Below are 19193 nucleotides of genomic sequence, written 5' to 3'. Positions count from 1 at the left end.
CATGAAGAGGCAATAAGAGTGGCTGAGGACTCCTGCCTCACCTCACAAGCCAGTAGTAGGAAGAGAAAGAGGCTGCCCCTAGAAGCTTCAGAAGAAAGCTGCGTCTTCCATTGGAGACTTTGCTGATGACTAAACGTGAGTTGCAGAAGACACAAGGTGGGAAGGAAGTAGGCTCCAAAGGCCTAGTTTTCTTGTGGAGACTGGCATGGATAAAGGGTGCGAAGGAAGAGAAGAGCTCTGGGGTTCCCCAGGCAGAGTTGGGCAAGGCTGAGGAGGACAGGCATCAGCAGTGGAGCAGGCAGAAATACGGGTCCTCTCTTCAGTGGTTCAGATGGAGGGGTTGTCTCATCCCCCAGGATGTCTTTGGCTCAATGAGACCTCAGAACCATCAGAGGGTGTGACTTACTCTACTCTCAGCCAATGAAGGCCAGGTTTCATGTGTTTTTATGTGAATGGTTTATTCTACACCCTTGCCTTTCAGTCAGGTTTCTTTTTTTCTAGACCATCACCATGCACTTGCATTCAAAGGAAGCCCTGAATTGGCCTGAAAGTGCTTCCAAGGGTAGGGCTGACTCAGGGTCTCACTCACAGCCTGTTAGGTAATACAAATCCTCCATTCCATCCCAGATCCATGGACTCAGACACTGGAGGAGAGGGGCAGCATCGTGTTTTACCAGGCACCCCCCACCTTCTAGATGAGTCAGATATCTGCTCAAATGTGAAAGCTTCCTGGGTCTACACATTCCTATTAAAGGTCAGGACTGAGGCCAGGCAGTCTCCAGTGCTGGTGCTGGCCACTGGCCATCCCACAGAGGAGGCCGGTCTTGTTCCTTGAGTTTCCAGTTCCCTGAACAAGCCCTGAACCAATAAATGGACAGGCACCATAGATGTCCACAAGTTAAGACGCCCCTATGTGGGGAAGGGGGAGAGGAGCCCGTTCTCCATTCTGCTAAATTTGCTGGGGTTGCTGTCCCCATGAAGCTCCCTCTGGGAGTAAGCCTCACACTTGCAGCTAACTGTTTACCTTCCTCTCCAGACAGACAGCTCCATGTGGGCCGGGACTGAAGCTGTCATTCACTGCTGTATGCATTGTGCCTGACACTTGACTGGCATTTCACAGTCGTTGGCTGCACATTACTGAATCAATGGAGCCTCATAGAATCAATGAAGATCATCAATGTGGTGGTAGTCTCAGAGATGAGAACCCCTCTCAGCCCTCCACTCGACACTGTAATACTCTATAATATCTGGTTTAGCAAATGACAATGACCAGTACTATTTTATAGTTTTCTGAGCTGCACTTGCATGTTCTTTCTAAATCCAGAATCATTTTGTCAAGCCCCAACTGACAGGCTTTAATGGGAATCAGATTAAATGTATGGCTTCATTGGTCAGATGTTGTTTCCTAACAATAGTAAGTCTTCCTGTCCAAGGACATCGCTCCAATTATTCGAGACTGTCCATGAGGTTTTTAAAGTTTTTTTCACTTAGGTCTGCTCCATTGTCTATCATTAATGATGCTAAGTAAGCTATTAATTTGTTTTGGTACTTCTTTATTCGCTTATTAATCTTTACAATTTTTTTGTCTTGTTACCTGGATGATATCCACCTCAAATACCATTTTCCTCTATCTTTTTAGTATTCATGCCCCTCATCTTTTGCCTTCTATTGACAATGCCCAGCATAACCTCAGAGTCTAATGTTCCCTCTTTGCTTCCTCCTTTTTCTTTTTCCTGATTTAATGCTTCACCATTCTGAAAAGAATGAAGATTTTCCTTCTTCATTGTAGGAAGAAAATATAATTTTGTTCCTATTTTAGAGGGTTTTCCCTCCAGAGAAATGGGTTTTAGATTTCTTTCAGAGGTTCTTTCACTGTCTGGCAAGAGAACAAATTTGTCTTTTTTTTTCTTTTTGACTGCTTATTAGATTTCCTAAGAGTTAGCCATTGAAACTTATTATACTCTGTCACGGTATGTTCTTTTAATGCAATGCTAGATTTGAGTTGTTACTAGTGTACTTGGGATTGTGGTCTATGGAGGTCCAAGTGAAATAGATCCACAGCCGCCTTCCCCATGACCTTGTTGGGTTTTAGTGTCCACAGTCAAGGTTATACTAGCTTCATGGCAGAATTTGGAATGTCTTCCCTATTCTAGGCTCTACAACTTTTCTAGTCCTTAAAGGAACACTCCTATAAAAGTTTTCAATTCGTAGCATTTAAAAAAAATTAAGTGTTCACTCCTTAATTCAGTATTAGTACTTAAATGTTTCCTTTTATATGATGCATTTCATTGAGATTTTCATATTATTACCCACAAATAAATACCGTATTCTCACATTTTTAAGTCCCCTCTGTGTTTTTTATTTTTAGATTGATCAAAATTGCCAGAAATTTGTGCTATTTTATTGGTTTCTATAAGCAGCAAACTCTTAGATTTACTTTTTCTTGGCTTTCTAACCAATTCATTCCTTCCTATTTCTATAGATTCTTCCACTTTGTTTAGATGTGCTTTGTGGTTAGCACGCAGGTTATACAAACAGATGGGAAACTAGTGAGAGCCCAAGAGTAATGATGCCCAGGTCCTGGCAACCCAACATTCGAGAATTCCAGTTGTTCCACCACCTTCTCCACTCACTCACCAGCCCAGTGCTCGGGCTACTGAGCTCTACTTCCGTGCTCTTAAATTATAACCTCCCACCAAAATCTACTACCATCTACTCAACTCAAACCCCATTCCTCCCTCTATCCAGTGTAAGGTGTGTGGAAGCTTCTTTCTTTCCTCTTCGAGCCAAGGAGGTCAAAGAAAGTATTCTTGTCTGCATTCTCTTAAATCAGTCCTTACATGCCTCAACTGTTTTCACTTACATTCTTTATCCCCAGTGGCCTGATCTGTGACAAGGCTCTTCTGCCTTATTCTGGGACTCAACCCCAGAACCTTGAACACAGAGATAACTCACATTTTATTTTCTTGGGTCTTCGTGTAGTTTGATGTGGAGCTGTCTGAGCTAATGTTATGGAAACAGCTCTGGGCCAATTTGAAGGTGATCGTGTCCTTTGCCAGATATTTACTTAGGTTTCTTCTCCTCCCTCTAGTTTTGCCCCAGAGGCCAATCATGGAAAGACTTGAATCGCAGGCTGAGTTGATCAGATAATTAGCAGCCCCCGGGAGTTTTATGAGGCAGTGGAGTTTCTTGCATCTTCTGCTCCCACCCCAAACATGGATCACTAGAATTCTGCTATCTTGCTCAGATTCTATGATCAATGCCATCACTTCCTCTTAAATAAATGTCAAATTTTTCTACACTCCGGTCCCAATAAAAAAGTTTCTCTCTTCTTTCCTTGGACAATGGGAGCATCCAGATAACACTTAGAAAATAGTTATCTGCTTCTAGAAGAGTCCAACTTCCTTTCCAAAGGTCTGTGATGTGTTTCTTTAGTTTGATATTTAGATATCATTATGTAAGCTCCCACAAATCCTGTTTGGATATGAGATGTATAGATAATGTAAGCCCTCAGGTGCCACTGAAAATGAGAGTGACTTTTATTTCCTAGGCCCAGAACTAGGGCAGGAGGACAGATCATCCAGACAGCCTTCACTTCTCCTAGACCCCTCCCCATCGCCAACTCACGTAAGAAGGGTCAGTTACTGTGGAAGATACCAGAGCCTTGCCCACCCCTGCTCCTCTGGTGAGTGGGACAGGTCATATTCCTTGCCGCAAATCTGACTGCCAGGCCCCATGGCTGAGTCACTCTACAACCAAGGAGGACACATCTGGCCTTTCACTGGAAAATCAAAGGACTTCCCCAGAGCAATGCTGTAATTAGCATCCCTGCCAGCCAGTGCCCATAAGTGCTTTGTGAAGCATTTCTTGCAAGAAATTAAGCCCCTGTCCAATGGTTTTCCGATAACAGAAATAACACATCTGAATTTTATTCAGAAATAAATTCTAGTGGCTGTTGCTCTTTATGTGTAGCAGCTGAACAGCATTAAGTATTTGGCTGTCTTTCTGATCATATTTAGAATAATGATGGAGGCCATGAATTACGCTGTACAATGCCTGACATGTTTACTGCTTGCAATCCATTTTACAGCCCTTTCTTTCAGAGCTCGGGTTGCCCCAGACGATCATTGTGAGCTGATGAAGAGAACTCCAGACTCATCTCGAGTTCACCCTCTGGAGCAGGGTCTCAGGGTTGGGCCGTGGGCCTGTGGCCAGGTGAGGGTCCCCTCTTACCAGTGCCGATTCTCACCCACAGTGCCACCAGTCATCCGAGTCTATCCGGAGACCCAGGCGCAGGAGCCAGGGATGGCAGCCAGCCTGAGATGCCACGCTGAGGGCATTCCCATGCCCAGAATCACCTGGCTGAAAAATGGCATGGATGTCTCAGCCCAGAGGTCCAAACAGCTTTCCCTTTTGGGTAAGAATGCCCACGTTGTCTGTGGGATATTCCCATCCAGGCCAGGCTGATTCTCACCTCAGGAATGGGAACGAGAGGAAGGATTCATTTCTAAGTCTGCTAGGAACTTAGGAAGGAATGTTAGGAAGGAACAGAGATCTCCCCAAGTATCTGTGACGTCCGAACACACATAGGTCTGACAGGCTTTCTGAGATCAGTGACCAAAGCTGTCAGTCAAGTGCCATGGCACCCTCTGAATTTTAGCTGTGCCATCTGGGCACATTGCCAGGGATGTTGGCTGTCCCTTCTCCCCAGAGCTATGTTTTTAACCCCAACACTCTCAGTAGCCCCAGAAAGGAAACAGGGATTTTGGCTGAGCAGGCCACCCTGAACACTGTCCTTTCTGCAGCCAATGGAAGTGAACTCCACATCGGCAGTGTTCGGTATGAAGACACAGGGGCATACACCTGCATCGCCAAGAATGAGGTGGGCGTGGATGAGGACATCTCCTCCCTCTTCATTGAGGACTCAGCTAGGAAGACCCGTGAGTCCAGTCTTGTCTCTAAGCTCCTCACTGAACTGCTTGGGCGTGGCGGGTGGCAAGGGAGAGCACCGACTGACCAGGGCCACAGCTGCCAGCCGAGAGACCCTCAAGACTGGGATCAGCCTGTATCCTCTGGACATAGAGGGTGACCAGACCCTCCCTGGTGGTGTAGACAGAACCCAGGTCCACAAGAAAGCCCCAATATCCCAGCCCCAGTCTTGTCTCCTCCTTGCTGTATGACCAGAAGCTCTGTCCCTTGTTCACAAAACCCTTCATACCATCCACCCACCAAGTGTCACCATCCCAATAGCCTAGAATTTGCCCACTGTAAACAGTGATTCTCCCCACCCATCCACAGTTTTGTTTCCCATGGACTGAAAATATTAAATGAAAAATCCCAGAAAGGAACAATTCACAAGTCTTACATAACATTCTTGTGGTATTATTATAATTATTCCATTTTACTATTAGTTATTGATAATCTCTTACTGAGCCTAATTTATAAATTAACTTTATCCTAGGTATTAAATATATAGGGAAAAAACATAGCATATATGGGGTTCAGTGACATCTGTGGTTTCAGGCATCCACTGGGGACCTTGGAATATGCCCCCCAAAGATAAGTGGGCACTACTGTACATACACACCATGGTGGCCTTTACTCCATGGATCGTCACCTACCTGGTATGCTAAGTGTGCTCCTCCTTATAGTCACTTTCTCCCAGGTGAACCTGCTGGTGAGCATTCATGGGCAAGGGTGTTGGTCACAGTCTCTTTCCCTGGGTCAGATTCTGTGCGAAGGCTTTGTCACCAAGGGAGATAAGCAGAAGTATTTCAAGTGGTCTTCCTAGGGGAATCCTAGTGAAAATCAGTTCTCCTGGAAGAAAAGTTCCTCACTCTTTATCATGGGGAATCCCACTAGCTGCTGTGATTCTGGGGCCTATGTTCAAAAATTCATTTAGGAATGAAAAGGTTCTGAGATCTGGAAGGGTTCACCCATGTCCAGAGTTGCTGGACTGCTACTGTGACCGGGTTAGAGAGAGGTGCAGGTTCTGTAAGTGATGGAGTGGGCTCCAGAATGTTCCTCGATGGAATGAATCACTACAGTGGAAGGTGTGACATTGTTTTCTTTTCCTCAATCACATCCCTGCTTTCCTAATTCTCGGCTGCTGCAGTGGCAAACATTTTGTGGCGGGAGGAAGGTACCAAGCTTGATTGTCCTGTGTCATGTCTGTGGTCACACGTATTTGTGGGTCTGTGATGGGCCATCTTTCCATGAGCCGCCAACAGCTTTGCAGACACCAAGCTGTCCCATAGGCAGAGCCTGCATGCCAGTCAGAGGGGAGGAGGAGGTTAAAGTCACATGGTGCACACCCGGAGTGGAATTAAAAGCCTATTAGTGTCTTTAACAGCAAATTTGAAAATGGGACGTTTCTATGGAAAGCTGCTTGTAGCTTCAGTGAAGCAGAGTACCTGGCAGGGGCTGCAGGTCAGATCTGGGCCTTATGCTTTTTTCAGCAGTTGACTGGTGTTGGGTTTAGTGCTTTATCTTGTGCTGTTTAAAATAGACCAACAAGCTGAGGGAGTATCTCAGAGGTTAGAGCACTTGCCTAGCATTTGAGAGGTTCTGGGTTCAATTTCCAGCAAAAAAAAATAATAAAAGTAAGAAAGAGCTAGGGAATGGCTCAAGTGGTAGACAGACTGCCTAGCAAGCATGAGGCCCTGAGTTCAACTCTCAGAACTGCCAGAAAACACTTAGCATGAGTAGTTCAAAATGAATAAATAAATAAATAATAAAAGGATCACCCCCCCCCCAAAAAAAGAAAATTGAATGTCCCCACTGGAATCTTTAGTATTCTTTGACTGGGTAAGTGCTAAAGAAAAAATTCTAGCATAATTTCTCTAAATATACATTTTTTGTGTGTTGATTTTTAAAAATAAGGTCAAGTGTGGTAACTCACACCTGCCACCCCATCTATTGGGACACACAGGTAAGAGGATTATAGGCTGAGGCCAGCTCCAAATGAAAATGTGAAACCCTATCTGAAAAATAACTAAAACTGAGCAAGGGCTGGGGGTGTGGCTAGAGCACCTGTCTAGCAAGCATGAGACCCTGAGTTCAAACCCCAGTACCACAAATATAGAGAGATAATGTGTATGTATACATGTATGAATGTATATGTGTTTCTTATCTATCAAAACTATGAGCCATATGAAATTGCCATCAAGATAGTCTAATATTGACAATTTCGTACGGCCCAACGCTATCACACAGCTGGGTGCGGGTGGCTCATGCCTGTAATCCTAGCTACTCGGGGGGCAGAGATCAGGAGGATCGTGGTTTGAAGCCAGCCTGGGGAAACAGACCCTATCTTGAAAAAAAATCCTTCACAAAAGAGGGCTGGTGGAGTGACTCAAGGTGTAGGCCCTGAGTTCAAGCCCCAGTACTGCAAAAAGAAAAAAAAGCACACACATCTGGGCATCTGGGAGTTGGGTCACAGAGCCTGAGTTCCTGCTTGAAGTGCACACACCCATGTGGGTCCCAGTTCCCATCTTGTGATCTCTACACCACGACTGAGCCAGATCAGCCTATAGTGACTTATTTTCCAGCTCCAACTTTAAATCCCAGGCTGTTTCTTGTCTGGTCCCAGAAGAACTCCACATGGCATGGTCTGCAGTTTAAAATTTGTGTGCACATTGAATTTCCTCAATGCCAGGTACTAAAGTTGACACAGTAAGTCTGAGAGCAAGACAGAGGCACTGCCTAGAGTGAGAGAAGTCACTGCCAACTGCAGCAGTGGCTGGCCACAGCCCCTCACACTCTCACAGCTGCCTGAACCTAGCACCTCGCCACAGAGCATACACAGCTTGTACTCAGTGTCTTTAAGAGGTGGTATGTGCTGCACTGAGGGGCTTGGGGACCTGCAAAGGTTGCAAGAGGCCCTGTGAGTTGTGGCATGAGCTGTAGTGACCAAATGCCCACTGAAGGCCCAGGGCCGCCTTAGGGCTGGCAGGTGTGCAAACAAATTCCATCCTGCCAAGCAGCTAAATGCTTGTGTCCTTCCCTGCTAAAACTCAAGGCTTAAAGGTAGCAGATACAGAAGCCAAGGGGAAGGGGCCACAGACCTCAGGCATGCTGGAATCTCAATAGGCAAAAGGAGATGAGAGCAGACAACAGCTTCTGAAAAGAAAACCCTCCTTTTAGGCCCGTTAGTAGAAGCTAACCTAAACAAAACCTTCCACGGAGCTGGATCCTGGGGCCCGATCTCCTGTGAAGTCAACTGTATGTTGAATGAGTATCTGTTGAGCCTCACAGTCCAGTGCTGACTATGAGCAAGGCACTGTGCTCAGCCAGAAATGTAGCTACAGCGACAAACCCCACGTGGCTCTATTAAGCGTCCCAGCTTATGTTGATTCTTCCAGCTATTGATTTTCCAAGATCAGGGAAGCTGCTGCTGGGGTTTGTGGTTCAGGGAGACTTAGACCCCTCTGGCCCCTAGGCTCAGTTTTACCAGGTGGGGCAGAGCAGAGGTGTGCTGGCATGGTGCCTCCAGATGCCAAGATTCTGTGGGGCTGAGATGAGACACTTGCAAACCGCCAACTCCATCTGCGTCTCAGAGGAAGCCCCGAGGTTGGCCATGGGGAGTGATGCTGGGTGCTCCGTGGCATGGGTGGCTTTGCAGGGCTGGGTTCCAGCTGCACAGCGGCAGAGACCATCATGCCCAAATACCCTCTTAGTACAGGTGCTGGGGGCAGCTGAGGTTGCATCACAGCACTGGGACCCTGGGCCCACACCAAGGTCACACTGGCACCTCTCAGGTGTCAAGGGCCTGAGACATGGAAGACCACCTGTGGAGTGAGGAAGGAAGGGATTTGGTGATTCTCATTTCTCTGTTTTGTTTTCTCACTGAAAACTTCCCCAGACAGTCCATTGAATCAGTGCCTGGGTCTCAGAATGCTAGGAAATAGCATTTTCTATATATTTTTCCTAGATTTTATAAAAATATTGATGTTTTAGCTTTCAAAGAAATGGAGGGAGGGAGAAGGACAGAGAGAGTTAGGGAGAACTCTAGACTTTTTCTCTTTGTGCCATGTTTCTCTTTGTGGAGAGAGAAGAGTGAAGAGACAGGGCTAGAGGCAGACCTCAGGGTCTAACCCCAGCTGTTCCCCTCCTTTGATCTCAGTGTCTTTATCTTTAAAATAAGGAGGCTACCCTAGCTGGTCCCCACCACCACCCCCGACTCCCCAGATGGCCACAGCTCTGGGTCAGGGTAGGGGCAACAGGTGGACATGGCCAGGATGTGAGCTCCAATTCCTGGCCGAGGCTGCCGAAGAGAAACTGGTGGGGAAGAAGTGGGAACAAGGTGTGTGAAAGGAATAGTTAGGCCAGGACCAAGGGTGAGCAAAAGTATATGAGCCACAGCCTCCTTGGGCCCCACACTGCAGGGAGTGATACGGTGTCAACGTGCCCCCCAAATTAAAAATAAGCACCTTTACTTTTTTTGTACCATTGAATCCATCCTGCTTTAAGTAGCCCATATGACTAACCAAGGTAGGCTTCCTTTCAGAAAAAAAAAGGCCAACTGAATGTCAAAGCCAAGGCCATCTTTTATTTGAAAACATGTTGGTGACACAGGGCAGCTGTGCACATTTGGGAGACAGCCTGGGTACTGCAGAGCTGGTGGTGGGTTTTATTCTCAGTTCTTGGGTACTTTCTCTCACACCCCCCAACCAACATCAAGCAGGGTGTTACAAGCTGTCTTCTCACCACCACCCCTCTCAGGAATTGCATTTTGTGCCTGCATCAGTTGTGCCAAACTACTGTGTCTTGTGTGCCCCATGTTGCCTGTGATCCTGCCAGGGGGCCAGCAGCTAGAGGGGTATGACCATGCTTTGCTTGCCCCTTCCAGGCCTCAGTGTGGGAAACATGTTCTACGTCTTCTCTGATGATGGCATTGCTGTCATCCACCCTGCGGACTGTGAGATCCAGAGGCACCTCAGACCCACGGAGAAGATTTTCATGAGCTATGTGAGTTTCTGTGCTTGCGGTGGCTTGTAGATCACACAAAGTCCTAGAAATCAGTCTGTAACCAGATGGGCCATCAGGTCTCTGCAGCTCTATTTGCTATAAGTGAGTGGTACCGTTCCAACTGTGATGAGGCTGGGGAGAAACATGTGAGGCTGAGAGTTCTAACTCTTCCTCCTCCCTCCAGCATCCACTTTCATTCCCTCAGCCCCAGGTGAGGCCCAGGGTACACCTGGGTTCCTGGCCTCCAGATGTATAGTCAACCGGTGGAGACAGCACTGGGAACAGACAGCTGCCAGTGGCCATGAGGGAACTATGGGGGAGTCTGGGGTGAACATCCAGAGTGGCAGAAGTGCTATGAACAAAACCTGAAGCCAGGTAGAAGGTGATACGCAGTGGGCAGAGGCAGAAGAGATGGTTGCTGCTGGCAGATCCAAGGAAGCCCTTCCTGCTCCCAAGACCCAGCTGCCAGGCCTCCAGCTGTGCCTTCCATATCTGATCTCTTTTCTGCTGGGCCTCATGGGATACTGTAAGCTCCTGAAGAACAAGATGGTAGTGCCAAATCCAAAAGGGCCATCTAAAGTCCCCCATGTGCCATCCCCTTGAGGACACACCTAGCATGGCCTCAGTCTATGCACAATGAATGAACTGATGGATGTGATGGGCTTGGAGTTTGTGGAAGAAGTAGGCTTGGCTCAGACAAGTTCCTACAGCAGTTTGTCACATTGCTGTTCTAGCTGGTGGCAAAGCTCAGGTTGTTGGGCTTTTTACATGTGTAGCTTAGAAGCAGATGTTTTCCAGGACTAATTATTCTTTAGAAGTGTTACTACCAATGAATTCTCTTCCACATAATAACCATGAAACCAGCTAGAAGGAGTGGTCCTGGCTAATTTCTAACAATTAGGTTTGAATAATTGCATTCTGCCACGTGAGTACTAATTTCTCATATATTTGCAATAACCTAACCAGCAAGGTGGGGAAATTTCCTAAATCCTAACCAGAACTCAAGACCATGAGAGAGGTCCCAAAGCTATTTCTTGCAACACAAGACCACAGCAAGCTGTGGGAGAGTCCCAAATATTAGTTTTTGCATTTAAAAAATGTTCAAACATCTCACTGGAAGGGTTACCATGGGGCAGCCCTTCTAGGAGGGCTGAGTGCATAGTGCCTCGGGATCTTCCTCCACCTCTCTTTTGAGTACGATATCTACTTGATCCAGGAGGAAGCACAGTTGGCTGTGTAAGTTGAAGTTCAGGGGAGAGGCCTCTGCTAAAGATCTGAATCTGGGAGTTGGAAGTGTGTAGACTGTACCTAAAGCCAAAGGTTTCTATGAGATCCAGAAGGGAGCAGATTTTAGAGAAGAAACAAAATCCAGAAATGAACCCTGGCACAGCAACACAGATCAGCAAGCTGAGCAGAATCCAGCAACAGAGGAGGATCAGCCACTGGGAATGGATGGAGGGAAGGGAAACCAAGAATAGTCAACACCCTCAAGTTCAAATAAAATGATGCCTTGGTTAAATTTAACAGTTAAGAAGTCAAGCTGGTGTCAGCTTTGTGGTGAGGACTATTTAAGGAGCATGTGAGCAAGTGAAGAAAGAGTGTGGGTAACTCTTTTGTAAGTTCATCCGTTAACAGAAGCTGCCAGTGACAGGGATGAGGAAAGTGGTACCAAAGAGTGGAAGAAGATAACCTGGAAGTTGCTGACTGAGAGGACACAAAGGGATTACAGCCTGTGCAGAGGGGTAGAAGGGACATGAAGTGAGAAATTGGTGGTGGGGTTTGTGCGCCATGTTGAATGAACCCATAGATCCCAAGACTGGGAAGAAGGGGAGCAAGGAGGGTTAGGAGGAAGGGAGGAAGAGGACACATGGCAACCTGTCTCCTTACAGGAAGAAATCTGCCCTCGAGGGGAAGGAGATGCCATCCAGACATGCCAGTGGGCATCTGCAGTCAACATCAGGAACCAGTACATCTATGTGGCCCAGCCAGCACTGAGCAGAGTCCTTGTGGTTGATGTTCAAGCCCAGAAAGTCCTCCAGGTACAACTCTTGAAAGGAGTGAAAAAGACTGTGAATTCTGGGTTGCAGCTTGTTGCATTCCCTTTTGCTTTCTGTACACTCCCCAGAAACTATGAGAAATGGTCAGCCTAGAGGGAATATTCATATGCAGCTATTCATTGTTTATCATCTGCTGTGTGCTAAGCACTGTTGTAGGAGCTCAAGAAACAGCCATGGATAGGCACTGATATCCCCAGAATTTAGATTCTAGTCAGGGAGACAGACCATAAATCAGAATTTCAGGGAGCTGTAAGAAATAGGGCTGGGAAATTCTAGTGTAGTGAGCCAGAGGAACTGTAGGACTATTTAAAATTGATCTTTGCTCTGGAGGGGAATAGAAGCTGAGATCTTAACACCACATTGGATGCAGACCATGGGAGCAGTGCATAGTGATGAGGGGGAACAGTGGGATGCAGTGAGGTAAAGGATAAACAAAGAGAGCCTTGGAGGCCAGTTAGGTCCTAGAATAAAATCGAAGGTGAGATAGAAAGCCACTGACAGGTTGTGATTAGAGAAGTGACATAATCTGACTTTAGCGTGTCAATACGGCTGCTGTGTTAACAGCCAGGAGGCTAGAGGTGGGATGTGGAGGGACTTAATCCAGGCAAGAGATGATGACAGCAGTAGAGGTCATCAGCTGAGAAACGACAAGGTTTCTTGCTGTATTTCAAACACGGGGCCTAAAAGGCTTCTGATGGGTTGAATGCAAGCTTTCAGAGAAAAAGGAATCAAGGTTTTCATTTGCTTATTAACTTCAGCACAGAATGGTGATACCATTTACAGTGTGTGGCATGCTTAATAATGGTCCTTAAGATGTTCATGTACCAACGTGTGAATGTCACCTTCTATAGCAAAAGGACCTTTGTAGATATGATTAAGGGTTTTCAAGTTAGGGGATTATCCTGGATTATCTGGGCAGCCTTAAATACAGTCACAAGTATCCTTGTAAGAGGGAGGCAGAGAGACACTAAAGCAAGATGCTACATTGCCAGCCTTGTAGATTGGACAAAGGGGTCATGAGCCAAGGGGTGTAGCTGTAGAGGCTAGAAATTGCAAACAAACATATCCTCCCTTCATGCTTCTAAGAAGGAGCATGTCCCTACTAACACACTGGTTTTATCCAGTGAAATCAATTATGGCTTCTGGTCTCCAGACTACAAGACAAAGAGATCTATGTTGTTTAAAACCACCAAATTGGTGGTAATTTGTTGTTGTAGCAATATGAAACTAATACACTATGACAGAAGAGACTTTGGGCAAAGGACAGGGGAAATCAAAGGGCAGACCGAGGAACAAATAAGTTTCGAGCAGCATCAGATATTTAAGTAGAGACAAGTGAGCATTCGAAGAAAGGGCTAGAATCGAGGAGTGGTCCAGGCTGGAGACACCAATTTGGGTATCCTCAGCCTACAGACAGATTGAATCCAGAGAACTAGGTTAAATCACCAAGGGGAGTACAACTAGAGAGGAGATCAAGGTTGGAGGCCTGAAGCACTCCCATGTTTAAAAATCAAGAAACGTGGAGAAGAAAAAAGGAGTTCAAGAAGGACTGCCAGGAAAACAGGAGTAAAATCAGGAGAGGATGGTATTTCAGCAGCCAAGAGCAGAGTGTTCATAGGAGTGTTGGTGGTCACTCATGGCAAATGCTGCTGAGTGTTGGCATGTTATAAAGTCTGAGAATTGGCTACTGGACTTCTTACCAGAAGGGTGTGGATCACCTTAGCAGGAACAGATAGGATGAAAGCATGAACACCATCCTGCTGGAGTGGATGCAAGTTAGAATGACATGGGATGAACTAGGCTGGGAGAATATGGAGGGGTCTTAATGTAAAAGAAAAGCAATGAGGTAGTAGCTGGAAGGGGATGCCACACAAAGTTTTTATAGAGTAGGTGACATCACAGAATTTATATGCTAATGGAAATACCTGCTTTCCCAGTTCTCCTTTTCCCTGCACCATCAAAGGTCAATAGCATCCAAAGCACACAAGTGGGGATGCCAGCCTTAGCTAAAACAACAGTCTTTCCTTAGAATAGGAGGAAATGGAAGGAATTCAGGCACAGGTACAAATGGGTGATACAGGGGTTGGTAGTTAGATGGACTTTCTTCTGCTTACTTTTATTTTCTGTGAAATAAGAACGAAAATTATCACCAGGGCCAGGGATTTGAAGAAAGGTGAAATTTCACTGAACAAGATATTGAATCAGCCAGACACAGGTAATTGCTGGACAACACATGTGATCGAAGGCCTACTGAAGAACTGCAGGTGTAAATTTAGAGTGGGACTCTTCCCAGCAGTGCTCAGCTGCCCTGGTGTGGGCTCACTGTATGAGGAAAGCTGGATAGAAACAGGGTTGTGCTTTTTCTTAGCGAATACAACCTTTTTATAATTCCCTGGCTAGAGAATTGCACTGAGCAATTTTAATGCCTTGAAGTTTATTAAAGATTAAAACTGAGCTTATGATCAATTTTGGTAAATGTTCCTTGGGCACTTTAAGAGAATGTGCTGATATTGCTAGGCATGGCACTTTGTATAAGTCAGTTACATCAAGTTGATTCACTATATTTAGGTCTCTTGTTCTTAGTGACTTTTTTTTTTTGGCTGCTTAGTCCATTAGTGCTAAGAGGAGTGTTCAAATCTTCCATAATAACTGTGGATATATCTATGTCTCAAAAGGTTTTACACATTTTTGCCTTGTACTGTCTTCCTGACAGAAAGACTTCTTCTTTCAGAAAAAAAAAGAATATTTTTTTTCTAATCTCTGGTAATGCTGCTTGCCTGAAAGTCTCTTTTTGCTTAATCCTAGTACAGCTAAATCAAATATTTTGATTAGTGTTCTCATGTTATTTTTCTATCCTTTTACTTGCAGTATTTGATCCATTTATAGTTAATGCAATTAATTATATGGTTGATTTATATTTACTATCTTAATTTTAATTAACCTGTTTGTGTTGTTTTCTCCTTTTGGCTTTGTCAAACACTTTTATTCTGCTTTTCTCTATATAAGAGAATATTCAAAGAGTATATTCAAAGATATACTCTTATGTTATTAACACCACAGAGACAATAGCACGCATCCTTGTATCAATATAGTTGTATATAAATTGTTCATGTCCTCAACAATGCCAAATGCTAGAACAATTTAAGTCCTTTAACCTTCTGCCTGCATTTTGCATTTTTATGGCAGTGAGTTTTAACTGTATAGAATTTAACCTAGAAGATGATTACTGTAACCATCTGACCAGGCAATAATTTATATTTACCCATATATTTATTATACCTGAAGTTCATAGTTACATAAAGGTTTTTGTTTGTTTTTGCTAGAGTCTTGGCTCTTGGTATGTATCCCAGGCTGGCCTCAAACTCACAATCTTCCTGCTTCCCATGTGCTAAAATGGGGTCATTTAAAAAAATACTTCTTTAACAGACTCTGACAGTTTTTATTTGTTAGCAAATATATTTCTGAAGGATAGATTGGTAATTATCAGCACTTTAAGACACCAACCATCAGTCTTATTGATGCTCTTTTGAAGGTAATATGTCTTCTTTTGTCTCTAGTCTGTAGCACTTTAGGTATTCTTTGTATTTATTCTCATTGGGGTTTCCAGAGGTTCTTGAAGGTATGGATAGATCTCATCAGATGGGTCAATTATCTGCAATTATTACTTCAAATATCCTACTGCCTCATTCTCACCTCTACCTCAGGATCTCTGTTTAAAACAAAACAACAAACAAGTTACGTCTTGCCATTGTGTCCTACATGTCTGCTTCTTCAATTTGGATATGTTCTAGCAACATGTCTTTTGGTTTGCTAATCTCTCTTAGCTGTGTCTAATATGAGCTTAGCAAAATGAGTCCTTATTTCAGGCATTTCATTTTTTGCTTCTAAAATTTATACTTTAACTCCCTGTTTATATACAGAGATTATTTTCTTTGTGAATACCCTGTGAGTCTGTTCCCATTGACTTTTGAATGTTTTAAGTCATATCATCTGTCTCTTGGAATGCCCAGTAATTTCTTTGTGTCTAAACATTCTCTATAAAAAAAATTTGTAGACTTTAAATGGATGTCACCCAGCAGAAAGGGTTTACTCTCTCCTCTGTTAGGCAGAAAGAGTAGAGAACTAATCATTGTAAGGTCTCTGGAAGGCTGAGTCTGCCTCTCATTCTCCCCTAATCCTGAGGCTTTTAACTGAGAGCCTGGTATTTTCACCAGGACCTTTTCTCTCCCAAATCGTCACTCCTCAACACATTGGAACAGGAAAATTCTGTTCTGAATTTAAGAGATTTTTTATTTAGCTCTTCAGCCTCTTTTTAAGAGAAAGAAATCTGAACGACAATGGCTACTGCCTAAATATTTGTAGAAATTTTGTTGTGAAAAGGACGGGCAAATGGGAAGCTGGAGGAAAGAAACTAAAGACTGTTCAGATGGCATGGGTTAGGAAGCTCCAGATAGAGGAAGGCACTGTTAGGTTCCAAGGCCTTTGGTTATTGAAGAGCCAGGAAGCTGGCAGGTGGTAGGAACAATCAGGGACTCAAGGGTTCTGGGGTATGTGAAGCTTAGGAAAATAAAAACATCCTGTCCTTGGGAGTTCAGAGGACAGGAGTTTTTAATTAGAGTGAGAAGATAAAGGGAGACTTCAAAGATGGTGGTGAGGAAGAAAGAAACATCTCAGCAGGAATGGGCAAAATCGGATTTAGTTCTGTATATGTTAGCTTGAGGTTATTAGCAGGTGACTGTAGAGGGTTGTTTTATTAGAAGCCAGTACCAAAGAAAAGATGTAGACGAGAAATAAGTGAAGAAAGTGTTTCTACAAGGGAATGGTTGACCATGTGAAATCTTGCTGAAATGGTAAGAGGCGGGTCAGAAAGTGATCTGTGAACTTGGCATGAAGGTCTAGGGTGATAAAGATGAAAACCTGGTAGAAATGAGTTAAGGAGAAGTAGATACAGGAACTCAACAGATGTTTCAAGTTGTGGTGGCTGAGGTGAGGTGGAGAAGAAGCCACTGAAACCAAGAAGGAATCATTCCAGGTAAGTGGAGTGGTAGGAAAGATGACAGTGAACTCTGAGTCAGAGGGAGTGGTTATGATATTGGCCAATGACAAGAAAACCTGAGGATTCTATTCTCACAGCACAGATACCACAGAGTAAAGCTTTTGCACTTATAAAACTCCATTATAATAATACCTTCATGTGGGAGTAGCTATCTTCTCAATAGATAGCAGAGCTGCAGACACTGCAGTTAAAACGAGTGTGCGTGTCTGCCTGATGGCATAGTCGCAGAGGCGTCAGTTGAAGGATGTGAGAAAGACGCTCAGTGGAACAATGGCACAGGAAGGATGATAATGATCTCAGAGTCTACTAGTGATAACCCAGTGGGAAAGACCAGCTCACCAGAACCCAGGCCTCAGAGCAGCTGGGGAAGTTTGCTGAGGGTCCAAAAGGCCCACAAGGTTCCTAGGAGGAGTAAAGAGAGTGTCCTGGAGCTGGTTCCTCAGGGGAAAACATTGTTGCTCTAGCTCGATGTGCGAAGGAGTAAGTTCTTAAAAAGAGAAAACATTACTGACAGCTAATTTTGTAACTCTGCAGACAAGGCCTAAGGGGAGAGGCTTCTGCTCTGAGTTCCCAAACAAGATTGTTGGCAATGCTTCAGGCTGGCTTTCCATTTTCCTGGGCGTGACGTCTGTGTACTAAAGCCCAGAAATGACCATCACATCCACCTCTACCACAATGATAACCAACTTGTCACTATTGTATTTTTCAAGTCCATAGGTGTGGATCCTCTACCAGCTAAGCTGTCCTATGACAAATCACATGACCAAGTGTGGGTCCTGAGTTGGGGGGATGAGCACAAGTCCCATCCAAGCCTCCAGGTATGTTGAGCACATGGAGACTGACACCCACCCTAGAGAAGGATGCGCTCCCTTTAGAATAAATGATTTCCATTTCCATAAAGCCTCTTAGAGAAAGCAGGAAACAGCCTTGGACCAGTGCCCCTTGCAGGTAATTAACAGGGTATCTTCGGCCAGGCCTGATGGACTTCAGTCCTTTAATGCAGTTCCTACTCTGTCCCACATTCCTGCCTCTCTTGAGCCAGTAACTGATCCGTGGGTCCAGGCAATGAGAATGGAGGCACAGCTCTCTTCACACTGGTCTGGGCCAGCTGGAGAATAATGTCAGAGCAAGTTGAACGTGCTGGCTGTCTTGATCCTTTTCTTTTGCTATAACAAAACACCTGAAGCTGAGTAACTTACAAAGGAAAGAGTTTTATTTTGGCTCATGTTTCTATCCAAGAATAGGCACCTATATCTGGTCAGGGCAGGACATGGGCAGAAGAGAAGCAGGAGGATGCAGAAAGAGCCTATGTCCCAGAGAGTGAAGAGAGGTGCCAGGCTCCCGTTATAGCAACCCCTTCTTGTGATAACTAACACTGTCAGGGGAACTACATTAATCCCTTCAGGAAGGTAACTACTTCATAAAGGTGCTATCACCTCTCACCTCCATTACATTGGGGACCAGCCTCAACATGAGTGTTGGTGGGGCCAAAGTCTATTCAAACCATTGCACTAGCCAGTCATAGCAAATTATATCTCTAAACAAAAGCACATCTATTAAGTGCTCACAGTGTGTGAGGACACAGAAAAGTTAAATGATTTACCTGTGGTCCACAAAGACAGTGGCCTCTGTAGCTCTTTCAGTCAGCCCTAGCACTGCAACTACTGCTTACATAGGATCCATAGGATTCCTCCTCCTACCAGCCAGGGAAGGTTGACACAATCCCACGTTGAGTATACCAGGCCCAGCCTTTCTCATCAGGGATCTAGTATGTGCTAAAAAGTGATTTGAATGTCTGACTTCTCAATTCTCCTAAAGACACATTCTGGATATACAGGAGAGGAGTCAATTCATTACACATAGTAGATGATGTGGGCACTGGGGTTTTAATACCCTCTCAGAAACCCAACTGAGAAGAGCTGAGACAGAGATGATTCTGCCTGCTCCCAGGACCTGTGAGAATCCAGGAGGACCAGGGACTTATCACCTGCCCAGCTATTACTGGATCAGGGGAAGACACCACTTTGCTCCCTGTAAACTGAGAGTACTGTCATACAAGGGACCAACCAGTCATAACAACCCACCAGAGGACCTAGGAGCCAGAATAAAGA

At 44.9% G+C, this 19193-nt stretch overlaps 1 protein-coding gene across 3 annotated transcripts in view; it reads left to right on the top strand.

Moving 5' to 3' along the window:
- Positions 1 to 19193, top strand: part of Fstl4 (follistatin like 4) — a 386297-nt gene that overhangs the window by 354071 nt on the left and 13033 nt on the right. For 2 of the 3 annotated variants that reach the window (XM_074057277.1, XM_074057276.1), the window contains 6 exons: positions 4256 to 4417; positions 4806 to 4940; positions 6116 to 6142; positions 9851 to 9969; positions 11859 to 12008; positions 17793 to 17900. In XM_074057277.1, coding sequence (XP_073913378.1) covers positions 4256 to 4417; positions 4806 to 4940; positions 6116 to 6142; positions 9851 to 9969; positions 11859 to 12008; positions 17793 to 17900 — 701 coding nt within the window. The remainder of the gene's footprint in view (positions 1 to 4255; positions 4418 to 4805; positions 4941 to 6115; positions 6143 to 9850; positions 9970 to 11858; positions 12009 to 17792; positions 17901 to 19193) is intronic. The other variant, XM_074057275.1, reaches the window with a different exon arrangement.

Source organism: Castor canadensis, chromosome 16 (assembly GCF_047511655.1).
Source record: "Castor canadensis chromosome 16, mCasCan1.hap1v2, whole genome shotgun sequence".
NCBI lineage: Eukaryota > Metazoa > Chordata > Mammalia > Rodentia > Castoridae > Castor > Castor canadensis.
This window is presented reverse-complemented; position numbering and strand designations above follow the sequence as displayed.